The sequence below is a fragment of the Acanthopagrus latus genome, chromosome 13, assembly GCF_904848185.1.
Source record: "Acanthopagrus latus isolate v.2019 chromosome 13, fAcaLat1.1, whole genome shotgun sequence".
Classification (NCBI taxonomy): Eukaryota; Metazoa; Chordata; class Actinopteri; order Spariformes; family Sparidae; genus Acanthopagrus; species Acanthopagrus latus.
Window position 1 is genome coordinate 23,188,052 of NC_051051.1, and position 13,316 is coordinate 23,201,367.

At 42.2% G+C, this 13,316-nt stretch overlaps 1 protein-coding gene across 3 annotated transcripts in view; it reads right to left on the reverse strand.

Moving 5' to 3' along the window:
- Positions 1-13,316, reverse strand: part of fstl4 (follistatin-like 4) — a 214,544-nt gene that overhangs the window by 176,598 nt on the left and 24,630 nt on the right. For all 3 annotated transcript variants that reach the window (XM_037119954.1, XM_037119956.1, XM_037119955.1), the window contains exon 3: positions 7,928-7,961. In XM_037119954.1, coding sequence (XP_036975849.1) covers positions 7,928-7,961 — 34 coding nt within the window. The remainder of the gene's footprint in view (positions 1-7,927; positions 7,962-13,316) is intronic.

A 13,316-nucleotide genomic window follows, 5' to 3' on the forward strand; every position in this document is an offset into this window, starting at 1 on the left:
GAAAATGTAAATGTGGGTGGGTTTTGCTTCTCGCAGAGCAATTTAACGATTTCCTTCTCAACCTCGAATAGAGTTTGAGGTGATAGCATTCCACCTCCCACGAAAATTATACAGCATTGTAGCTGGATCTCTGTCACATCTCCAGCTATACATCTGATCTGTAATCTTCTTTCCTCATCACATCTTCCCCGGCACATTCTAAAACCTGCAAACCTTGTAAAAAATAATGAAGTACCACCTTGAGAGACAGTGGTATGCAAGTCATTTTTTTCATCTCATACATACTGAGTATGGTATGCAGGGCATTTACAGTATATGCCAAAGGTCGACTGTTAGCATGTTGTTTGAATATAAATAAACACGTACACTACCTGGAGAAGTTTAATGAATTCCTTAAAGAGGTCATGTTATGCTTTTTGGGTTTTTTCCTTTCCTTTATTGTGTCATGGAGCATTTTTGTGCATAAGAAAAGGTTTGCAAAGTAAAATAGCCCAAAGTCTGCACCAAAGGGAGTTATTCTCTCCCACAGGAAACGCTGCTCCTGCACCATCTGAAACACCTGTTTTGGAGTCGAGCCTTTACTTCTGTAACTTATGTGTGTCGCTATGTTACAGGTGATATATTAATATATATTTTAATATACTTATTAAAACATATGAACATTCCTGTCATTCAGTCAGCAGACATACTGCTGCTGTACCAGCGTTATTTTAGATCGCACTACCTTGCTTGGCATGACCCGCCCACTGCCTCTGATTGGCATACATCATGTCCGTTAAGTTACACGCATGTGCAACTCTCACTAAAGATTGAACAGAGGCGAGATGTCTCACTCTGCAGCTAAAACAGACACAGCGAAAACGGATAATGCAACAATGAACCACATGAGAAAAATGACGTGTTTTTTGTAAACCTATTCTCCAAGGACTCCCAAATAAAAAGCATGAACCTGAAAATAAGCCTTGTATGAACCTCTTTAAACAAAGTAAATACATTTTTCAAAGCCATATTTAGTTTACAATTTGTAATATTACTCTGTGAAATAATCTGGATTATTGCTTGGCATATACAAACAGTTTTTTGATTTGTTGAGTTGTTTTTTGATTTACGGACAGGCACTCCATTCAGTGGCATGAAGACGGGTTCAACTCATTCAATTCCAATGTATTTTGTTGTGATTGTAGTAGTTAAAACTGAGGAAACAACAAAAAACATTAATGACATTACGTGTTTTACACTATATCATACAAATTTATGATAAAAGTTTGGGATTACTCATTCACACTTTGCACTGCACTAACTTTTACTCATCTCTTGAATCAATATTAAATGTTTTCCTCACGAGAGCATTTATCCACATCACCAGCTGTATTTATCAGCCAGAAATTTCCTCCAACTGACTTGACAGGACGTTGGCAGGTAAAAATCTGCAGAGAGGCACCAGGGGAAACTTTTAGCACTAAGGAGGAAGAAAAGAAAAACACAACAAGCCTTTTTTGGCACCTCATACTGTGTGCTCTCTCACTTCCTGGTTTAATGCTGTCTACCATACAAGTACCACTTGTTGGCTATGCGGTGTCACAAACCCCATTTTCCCTTTTCGCTCTTCTTCTGTTTTATCATGTGACACGTCAGCTATCAGGAAGCAGGTTGACTGTGAACGTCCAACAATTCTAGGATGTTGCTAGTCAGTGTGCCTGCACAGTTAGGAACAAATCTTTACCGATTGGTGAAGGATGTTATAGACACTGTATACAGCAAAATCTGAATACAATTGGTCCAGGTCAAGATGACTTCAGGGAGATATCCCCAAAGACAATTTTGGAAGTCTTATCAATCTTAAATATCAGAGGGAATTATCTGATTTGTGCAGCAAGAATAAGATTACCTTGTCTTCCTTCCAAAGTTTTCACAACCTGTCCTGCTTTTTTTTCTGCTCTTGCATTTTTATCATGTGGTGTGATATTTCTCTCACCTCCTTCTTTTCTCATTGTGTAAAGTGTCTTTCTTCTGCTTTCTCTTCCTCCAAGACTCTCCATAATCTCATATTTTCAAGCCTCAACACAAACACACCATCTGACAGCTTTTAGAATGCAACAACAGAAAAGAGATGTCACGACCATCTGTTGACTTCAGTTAGCATTATTAGGCTAGAAATATTGAGATATTCTTTGTATTGACAGGGAGGCAGACGGGCAAAATATGTTGAAGTCAATGTGGCAACTTCTTTGATTGAGTAATTACGCCCAGAGATGACTTTCAAGCTAATCTATTTCTCACTGCCCCACCCTTACTGTTTTCTCTCGGCTTCCTCCACGATCTTCTCTCCTCGCCCCTTCCCCTCTCCCAGCTTCCTCCTCAGTCATTTGCTGCTTATTAGAGAGTCTCTCTGTCAACCTTGTCCCATCTAATTCTCAACCAATTACAATCTAAATGAACCACAGGACTGCTTAACTTGCTTTGCCTCTTCCCATTGTTTAATTTGTGACGGTAACAAACTCTGATTAGGCCTCGGCAAAGGATCATAAATTAAGCCCTCGAGGCCGAATTAATCACAATTCCCTAGGAAGATAAATGGGCAATATTCAATTTTTCCATATGGATCCCACTGACAGCAATAATGCACTGTGAAAAGAGGGACACCCAGTGACAACGACTGAATATATTCTAAGCTGACATTGTGACTTGGGATGGCTGTGCATCGCGAGCCAGTGAAACGTCACCTACAGAGAACTTCTGTCTGAACTAGCTGAAAGCCTCCATATGCAATGTCTGCATTGATGCAAATTTCACTGCCAGCATCTGCGTTCCAGAGGCAAAACTAGGCCAATTTGATTAATGTCATTGTCTCAACATGAGGAGCCACGGAGACGCCACAATGCAAGGTTTTCCAAAGAGAGAGAGGATGAGTGAAAATAAGAGAATAATGGAGAGCGAACTGAGGTACAAACATAACAACAGAGAGAAAAGGAGGAAAGAGAAAAGAGAGCTCAACTGAATTAATGAAAAATGGAAATGGAGAAAACGCGACCAGCCAGTGGCAGTGAAAAACAGACAATCCCAAAGAGCTACACTGATCATCATCCAGCGGAAAGGAGAGCAAAACATGACAATAAAATGCAACCGTCTGAATGTGACGGTGGATCTAGTTTAGCATACAAACAGTCGGCGGGTAATTAGTCTCAAGAGGTAAATCAGCACATGCTAATAGGGGAAAAAAAGCTTAAAAAAGCTCATGATATTAAAGTGGCTGTCCTCAAATGATAAGGCAGAAGTATTACAGGCCAAAGTGTCAGCTGGTCACCTTTTTCTACTAACCATCTTGTAAATGCATTAACAAAAACACAAATTATCATCTTTGAGGTGCTTGCATCATTTTGCTGCAGATGTAAATCCAAGTCACAATGCCCTGTACCTCTCATGTAAATAAATGCCACGTAAAACATTTAATTTTGTAAATATAGCTCTGATATATGTTACAGACATGGAGCACACATAATCATGTAGATTTAATATTTCCTTATGTTGCTGACTCGTGAAGTTGCACACAGAAAGCTCACCAAAAATCATTAAACCATTTAACGCCGTACAAAGAAAGAGGCATCAGTGCTTAGCAAAATCCCTCTACCAAAATATCAGGATTAAAAATAGCCTCCACGAGAGCCTATCAGACCATACACTGATCCCCTCACCATGAGAAATTCCAAAAACCTGTGAAACCCGGGCAAAAAGCAGCCGCCTCCTTTATCCTTTATCGCAACCTGGAGACAACATCGTGATTTGTGTTGCTAGTTGGTAAAATCTGATCCGGTTATGTGGCGAGAAAGACTTCAGTCTAATGCTATCAAATGCATAAATTTGATGTAGCATTATATATGTCTGATTCCAAGCTGTGGCTATTTTGGGTCAATAAAAATACATTCTGTGAGCGGTGCTGCAGGGCCTTTCACTAAGCACTACTCCCTATCTTGCCAGTGATGCTACCATCCACACATGTAGGAAAGGAGGAAAACGCGAATATGTTCAGGACATGGACGCATGCAGTAAATGACAACACATGGCACAATTAATACTACCCATGCATAAACATTAGCACATGCCATAGGAAGTACTCTACATATACGGCTCACATAACAGACAAAACAGCCTATAAACATCTGCTCACACAAACGCAGAATGATCATGAATTGGACCAAACACAGAGGAAAACATGGGGTATTTTTATTCCCTCAGATGTTTTAATATAATAAATCCTGACCTTCACAGTGAGAAAACATAGCGCTCTGATGGGGATATTGGCGGCTAATTGGTCTGTGGTCTGCTATGTGACCATGGTGCGTGAAAATAGATACTACATAACAGCTGTAACCGTTTAAACTTTCATCGTGCTGGTTTACACGTTCTGCAGGGAAACTTTTAGTGGCACGCCGTCAGCAACATGTGCTGGAGTTAGCACAGCGAGCTGACTGGGGTGTGAGTCAGTCACACTGTTGATGACACATCTGCAAAGGAAGACCGACAAGCGTCCTTTCAATCAAAAATAACATTGTTTGGGTTGACTTCTGTGTGCTGCTGCTGCTAGGTAAAGCTGTTGTAAAAGTACAGAATTTATCTTCTAAACCTGACAAAGGGCGACTGTACACTAATCATATTCCAGCTCATAAAATTACAAGTCTGTCATCCATTCTGCAAGTGTTTCTGAATTGATTCATTTGACGCCGCATTTTTAACTTATCTCAAAGTCACAGTACGGCTAAAAGCATCGGTTGCTGCTCCGCGCTGACGTCTCTGACACATCTATCATACACGTCATTAACACAGTCAAACACGCCGCCGACGTGGAGAAGTTACTGTCAGCCAAAATCAGGTCCCATTATCACCTTGTCCATTGTAGTGACACACTGTGAGAACCGACTCGCGTCATTGTGAAGCATATGAGGAGTCCTAACAGAGATGACAGATCCAGGAAGTTGCTGGTTTGAATGCCGCAACAGAAAGTGAGACACCCTCCACCCTCGACGGCAACTGAAGGGCGAGAGAGAGAGAGAGAGAGAGAGAGAGAGAGAGAGAGAGAGAAAGGCACCTGAGCCCTAATTATTGTTGTTCATCTCACGTCAGTAGAAGTACAAAGTGGCTTCCACATTTAGACAAACGCTCTCATTTGCAGCACAAGAATAAACCCACGCAGCAAAACTGAAGGTAAGAAAGACCCAGTCCAGCACGGGGTGTCGCAACTGTGCACGAATCCAGGACAAAATGACTTTGTCACTTGGACCTTAAGCTCCTGAGACAAATATTAAAATTACATGAGCCCGGTGAATGTAAATCCAAAACCATGACCTTCACTCCATTGTTTTCCTCCTGCGTTGTTCCCATCAGCTTCCTGCGACTGCATACTGAATATGCTTCCTGCCAACGCAAGTTTATTTGCTTCTGTGCAGCGAAAATGGCGGCAAACTGCAGCAAAATGCTTACATGTGCTCTTTTTTTTTTCTTGCTTATAAGTTACCTTGAAAAATACTGACATCTGATGCCATTTTTGCGATACCACAGCGAACAGTTGACACAACGCAGGGGGGCATAAAAGTCAGGAATTTTAAGATTTGTAACTATGACAAGTTATATAAATATATACAACTCATACAACTCTTCTCTCTTGGTTCGCAGAGAACAGCAGGAAAACGGGACAAAGCTTTAAGGATCACGCATTTTCTAGAAACATTTGTTTTTTAGGCATTTTAAATAATGTGTGTGTGTGTGTGTGTGTGTGTGTGTGTGTGTGTGTGTCTCAAAAGACACAAGAGCGAGTTGAACTGCGCAGATGGTTCTGGTGTATCGATGCTGCATATGTATCGATATACGACACATACTTTAATATGCACGCATCAACATCTGTGAGTTCACCTAGTGTGTAACAGAAGCCACCTCTGACAGAAACACCTCGCAGTGCGTCTCCACGTCAGGATGTGTGTTACTGCAGCGGCACTGTAAGAAGAAGGTGAGAAAGTTCACATAGCTGGAGAAGCAAGAAATAGAGAAAAAAGTATCTCTTGGAAAGCTACAGCTCTCCACTTTAACAACATTCAAGTCAGAAATCAGCTAACAAACATCCAGAGGTGAAGCAACACTCGATGCTGAATAATAAACATGAACAAAAGGAATCCTCTCGGTCACGTCGGGAGTCGAGTAGAGGCGGGCACAAAGAGCTCGGCGCTGCGAGCGGGGGAGCGGTGGTGTACAGTGGAGATGAAGACGACACATTATAATGGGCCTAATGCTCACAGAGGAAGTCATTTGTCAAATAGGAAGCAGTCAGCCCTGAAAATATTGATGTTACAGTACTTTACACACAAACAGCTCAATCTCCCTGTCTCGCATGACAATACAGCAAAATACACGGCCGAGAAAAAACTCACGCGAATGCGACACGACGCCGTACGCAACGCGGAGTGAAGAAAGACACGAGACTTCAGTTTCATGAGCGATGCCAATGAAGTTACACGACAACACCTTTCACAGAACTCAGCCTCCCAGCTCATCTGGAACGAGGGCGATCGCACAATGGAAGGCCCCCCGGGACAGGAAACAAACAGCTGAGACCATCTTATCTGCGACCAGGGACGGAACCCCCTCTCCTGACACCTCGAACCTCCGACTGCATTGAAAACAATCACTGCAGGATTGCTGTGATACATAACATATAACACTGAGGCGAATTCCATCATCACCTGTGCTGGACATTTGCAAACCTGGCACATAAAAATACAGTGATGAAAAAGACCAGCTCTTAGAGGCTGACTGCAGCAGAGCAAAAAATATGCATCATTACATGTGGTGTTAAAATCAATAGCTGAGAGAGATAAAAATAAACACACAGCAAAGCGTGTCAAACGGACAAACACAAAGTTGTGAACTTTATTCCCAGCTTTGGCAAACTTCAGCGAGAAAACAAACACGTGCACTTTGACATCGCTGGGCTCAAATCACTACAAGAAGGTCAAGTGCATACGCACAGTGGGTTGAGCTGATACGATAGCTTGGTAGTACAAAAACCATTGACTTATTGAACTTTGATTTGGTATTGAGAGCTGTAGCTCAGATGGTAGAGTGGGTCTAACCGCTGACTGTAAGCTCTGCTCCCCTCCCCCCACCAGCGTCTCTCCAGCCAGACTGAGGTGGGAGTCCAGAGAGTCGAGGAATGTGAATGATGTTCTTTACAGGGCATCAACTGTCTGAGCAGTCGCTGCAGCGTAAAACAGCCCATGAGGCCCGGGCCAAACAAACATTGCTTAATCATCTCTGACAGGGGACTGAAGATGGCTGACAGCTGAATAATTATTCACCTGATAAATATATTTTTCAGCTGAGAAGGGTTGTCACTTGGAATGAGTGATTTCTCTCCTGCTCCTGCTTTTTTGTCATCGAGTTGAGACATGGAAGGGGCGAGTTTCACGCTATTGATAAAATTTTTTTTAAAAAACTACATTTTTCCCCCCAGATGGTGTCAAATGCAGCTGAATAAACAAACTGATGGCTGCCAGTCACACAACTGGCTGCTGGATTACATCTCGACACGCACTGACAACTGAAATGCTTTCAAACATCAGAAATGCTTCCTCTAAAGACACTGGAGCAATAAATGTGATGCAGTAATAAGTGGCTTTTTTTTCCCAGATCGTCACAGTTATATCATCATCGGAGGTCCTTCTCCATAACGGGCTGCATTGTCCGCTTTTATGGGAGCCATCTAAATTCGAATTACTTCCCAGCAGTGTTTCTCCGCAATCACAAAACCAAAGTGCATGCCAGAACAGAACCGCCGTAGTGAAAAAAAAAAAAACCACACACACACAAAAACATACTGTCATAGATGGCATGGCATATTTTGAAAAATGCTGTTTGCTTTGAACACAGTAAGTGTACTCACATTGATCGATGTTCCCGTCTGCTTTCCCCTTCTCCTGCAAACACAGAAGCACACACAAGAGTGGTTATTATCGGCTTGGAGGAGTGAGACAAAAACAGACCCTTTCTGCTGTTTTTTTTTTTTTTTTTGCCCATGCACCATTCGTTACTTTGCCTTTTTCCCCTTTTTTTCCGGTTCAGAGAACGCAGCGGCTGAAAAACGGAGGTGAAAAGACGAAAAAAAGAGGGCATGACAATGAAAAGAGAGGGACGAGACAGAGTGAGAGGGAGAGAGAATACATGGTGGGTGACAGCAGAGGAATGAGAGGACTTTCACAGAGGCCGATCCCAAAAATCAATTCAATCACCCTAATTGGAAATACACTTGCCAAGAGAGTGCATGATACATAGAAGGTGTCACCGTATTGTGCTGGAATGTTTATCAGGATGTGAAACAACTAAAACCACAAGGATGAACTATGATTCATTTTCAGGTCGTTAAGTGTGGGCATGATATCGACATGTAGTTTAATCAGTCCGAAACAAAGCTTTTGGCCTGATTGGTGGCAGTCCACGTGTACCGAGTGATTCCATGTCCTAACAAATGCGAGAAATTCTGGGCAATTATTATCTGTTACTGAGCTTAACGGGATTTGTTCACCACAGTAGCGCTGATGCAAACGTTTTGGAGAACACGAGAGCATCTCAGCAAAACAGCGCTGCCGCATTTTTCAAAATAAATGCAAGGAGTTTGTCTGAAGAAACAAAAATCAACCAAAAGAAAACACACAAAAAAGGCCTTGTGCAGCTCATCCAGCACAATGAAATCCTCCAGAAGCCACCATGATCCCAATTTGATTTGAAAATACATTACTCACATCATTCCAGACGCTGCATGAGCTAACCTTTTTAGCTTAGCAGCTGCAGTGATGGTTTAAGCCTAAAAACTGCGCCTAAATAAAGTCCTCTCAAATCAATTTGGGATCTCAGGGATTCAGGAGACTTGGGTTGTACTGGACGAGCTATATGGAGCCATTTTATGTCCTACTACTACAGTTGTTAGGAGAATTGTACAATTTTTTTTTTTTTTTCTTTTGCTGTGAATCTCCAAAGGTGAAAACTTCACCCGGTATGATATTGACTGAATTTTCATTTTCAGGTGAACTTTAAAAATGGTTCATGGGGACCAAAAGCATCCAAAAAGGTGATTGGGACTGAGTCCCAATCCAGATGTCAAATAGCTCTTGGTTTGTAGCTGGAACTCAGCCAGAGTTGGGACCAGACACATCAATCAGCTATTATCCAGACTCGCTTACTCCACACTGATACAATTTAAATTGTGCATAAAGGCAATTATTTTCACCAGACAAAGATTCCAATATGTCACGTGTCAAAAATGTACCTGGTAATGAATAACAGCAACTACCAAACAACTGAAACTAAAGTTTTCCGCAGGGTCTCTGTAGCATTCATTAAAAATGGAGAGAGGGTCTGGTACTAATTAGTTGACATACAGTATTTAAAACAAATCTGCTCAATGTGGGACAGTAACGCTGTGTTCTTTGTTTTAGGGATGCTGAAGACTGTGCTGTATTAAATAAATATATATTGATCGTCCTTCTCACAATTGTGAATTAATAGTTATCATCTTTTGCCTCGATTTCAGCCGTAACAAAAATTCTCATTTTTCGTAATGAGTCCTGAAATTCTGTATCGGTACATCACTAAAAAAAATAATTAAAAAATAATGCCAGGCAGAACTGATGATAAAGCCAAGCAACATTTTTTTACAAGGGACACCGAGAAAGTGCTGATGATGTCAGAAGAGAGGGCACCGAGCAGTGACAGGGGCCAGATAAGAAAATGTGAGGCGATATTCTGAATACAAAGGTATCTGATGGACTCACTACGCAGCAGACAGCAACAGGAGTGCGGAGGTGAAAGTGACCCAACATGTAAATGGACTTTTTAAAAGGAAACGCAGGTAATAAAGGCATGAAGTCTAATGCTATGAATAAATAATGATGCAAATGGAAAAAATGGTTTGTTTGGGTTGGAACCAACAGCGGGATTCACTGCAGCTCACCGGAAGTCTAGTTTTATCTTCGTTCTTGCCTTTAGTGCACAGACTACAAGCATTCAGGTGTGTATTATGTGCTTGTTAGCCGCTGATCACTCGCGCCTGCTGCACTTATCGCTCTGCATAAATGTATCTTAACGTTCACTCACGCGGCCGGAAAAACAAAGTATCGGCACGCCGTTTAAAAATAGAACAAAAGCAGGTCTTTTGAAGAAGCCAATATGTGGCAGCGCTTGAAGTGCTGTGGCATTTTGCATCCTTGTCCCTCAGCGTAGATGTCAGCGGTAATGAGGCTCAGTGATAAAAACGTGTGTGTGTGTGTCTGCGGGGCCCTCTCGGCTTCCCGGGGGACCGAGAGCCTCGCGAAAAACACAGCAGTTTTAGTGCCTCCTGTCATTTCCTCCTTCTTTGTCTCTACATCTACATCCCTCTCTTACTCTGCCATCTGTCCATCTTAATTGCAGACGTGCTTCCTCATGATGGCGGGATAAAATTGAGTGTGCTCATCAGCACCGCCTTCCATCATCTCGAGTGCCGCTGTTTGATCAATTGATTAGTGAATCAAACCAAGCATAGGGGTGAAAGAGAGGCTGTGTGCTCCGTTCTAAAAATACTGTACTCACTTAACCAAGACTCTCCAGGGTTCTTTTTTTCACTTTATTCTATACATTCAGCTTCAGGGCACCTTTATGGCATAAAATATCAGTTTAGTAGCAGTGAGGGCCTTCTGCCCCGTGATCACTCGAGGCAAAGTAGATCCACACACAGATTATTAGGAGGCAGTCTGTATTTTTCTCTTGCAACGCGAGATAATTCCTGCTATATACGTTACCCGGTGCAGTTAGGATTGCACGATACGATCGTGAGAACAGGAGGGATTCTGAGATCTATGCAGAAATAGGAGATTGAATAACTTCTACCCTCTTGAGTCTGAGATTCTTTCTGTTTGATTTACGCTCTCTTTATTTTCCGCACTTGTGGCAGAGTAACCAGGGATGGGAGGATAAAAGATATTATGGCGGACAGCAAAAAAAAAAGGTCAAGGTCCTCTAGAGTCCTCTAGAATTTAGATGGGAGGGAACCAGTGTCGGACTAGCTGCTTCTGATATTTTAGGCTATGCTGTTATGTTTGCATTTCATTCTTTGCACTAAAGCTCTATTTTAAAATCTCTTATTCGATATTGTTTTGTGGCGTTGTGGCAGAAGTAAAGAAGTGAGCAGCCAGTCAACATCTGAGTGCCGTATTTATTCACGCTACTCATACTACTAATTAACATAACATAACATTTTGTTTTATTTTATATTTGGAGCAGGACAGCATCACGATAGAAAATGTTGTATATTGCCCGAGCCTGCACTCATTCCTCGGCAGACTGCCACAGTAACACAAGGCAGAGTGCTGAAACCCTGATCCACTTTTCCAAGTGTCTGTTTACTGCTGACTTAACTTGTGAGTGAGTCGGTACCTGGTGATCAGGCGGCAGCGCTGCTGCTGAGGTTATAAAGCTCGATCTGGACCTCTGCTATGGTTTCACATACTAAAGAAGCAATCATGTCACTGTGCGCCGAATGATAATGAAAACACCTGGCAAGTGTCACGGCAGAGTAGCATTGTTGATAAGTCTGTCTGTGTTCGCTTTATTAGGGTTTTCTAGTGGCAACCGGAGTTGAAGTGTTCAAACTCAATACGACTGCTATAGCCTCTCAAAAAAAAACAAACAAAAAAAACAACTAGTACAACAAACAAATCTCTGAGAGCTACATGCCTCCATTTTGGATGCCATTTAAACACCCACACAAAGCGAGAATCTGACATCGCTGCCACGGAGACTGACATTTTGTGGGAATGCAATTTTGAACAGCAGGGCAATCCAAGCCGAGCTGTGTCTTTCACGAAGCCTGGTTGAATATGCCTCATCCTCCCTCTCTTATGAGCGGTGCAATGAAGGCACTCTTCATTCAAGGGCCCATATGTTTATATGTGCCCACTTACTCTCCCTCCATCTCTCTCTGGCTCTTAATCCCAGTCAACAACAAAACTCTCTGTTGGAAATAGCTGCCTTCGTGCCAACACTTAGCTTTGCATTTTCATTCTATTTGTTAAGCAGCAGCTTCAGCTATTGTCTGATGTGGAGCAAACTGACACCTTGACATTTTTGTAAGAAATTGCCTGATTAGGATAAGAGGCAGCCGGAGGAGAGCCGAATCTATCAGTGCACTGCGGTTCCAGAGTTCATCTGTCTGCATTGAATAGTTATTCCCTGATGTGAGTTGCTTAAGAAGGAGGAACCCGTCTTATAAGTGTAATTCGTCAGTGCGCCAACAAGCTACTTAATGAGCTAAATGAAAAGGAGCCAAACAAGAAGAAACGCACTGGCAGCGTCTAAGTAGCAATATACCTTCACAGGCATAACTTTGATGGATCCTGCTTTTTTTTGTCGTTTCTTTTGTACTTACTGTACTGCAGTGTTAGCTGGAGAGGTTTTATGCTTCCGGTGGAGCTCACTGACAGTCTGACAGACATTTTGATTTTATTCAAATGTTCCCTGGCCGCTAAAGACAGAGTGATAAAAAACAGCATTTTTTAATACACTACCGGACAATAACTCATTTCCAATGCAGATGTTGATTGATTAAATGTATAACAGGTAGATGTAACTATATTTGTTCTGATTTGAACTTCGTGGTGGCCTGTTTGTGGTCTGTGTTCTGTGCTTTTGTTTCAGAGGCGCTTGGTGAGGCTGGGCGAGGCGTTGTTGCTGGTCGGAGCTGTTTATACCCACACCTTCTTCTCGCTACGCTGCCAGATTAATGTCAGCCAGCTACTTGATCACTCTCAGTACTTGAGTTTATGTATTTAGAGATTTATTGTGTTTCAATAAAGTGATTAAGTGATTTGAGCGTGGTGTACCGGAAGGTTAAGCGGTGTACCGGAGCCACATTGTGAGATGTTTGTGAAGTTGATGAACAGTCCAGACTGAAGGGTTAGGTGTGAGGGTTCTGGGTTGTTACTGAGATGATTCAGTCATCAGGTGACCAATCAAATCTTCGCGGTCAAGAAGATCATTCACGCCCAAACTCAGAGGCAGGAGTTTGTGATCTCAGTAGTTGCTGGCTTCTTTGAACCTCACAGAGTTTTTCTAGTTGCGAAGGACAAAATCTGCTTTTATTCATCAGGCCTGCTCCCTGCATATCAAGTTCAGACAGCTTGAGCGTCTCAATATGGATGTATGGAGGGGAACTTTATTCATCTCCGTGTCCATCGTCTTTACTTTCACTCACTGTGGCCCACTTTTGCCTTTTCTTCTCTCTCCAGAAGTTGCCCAATAAT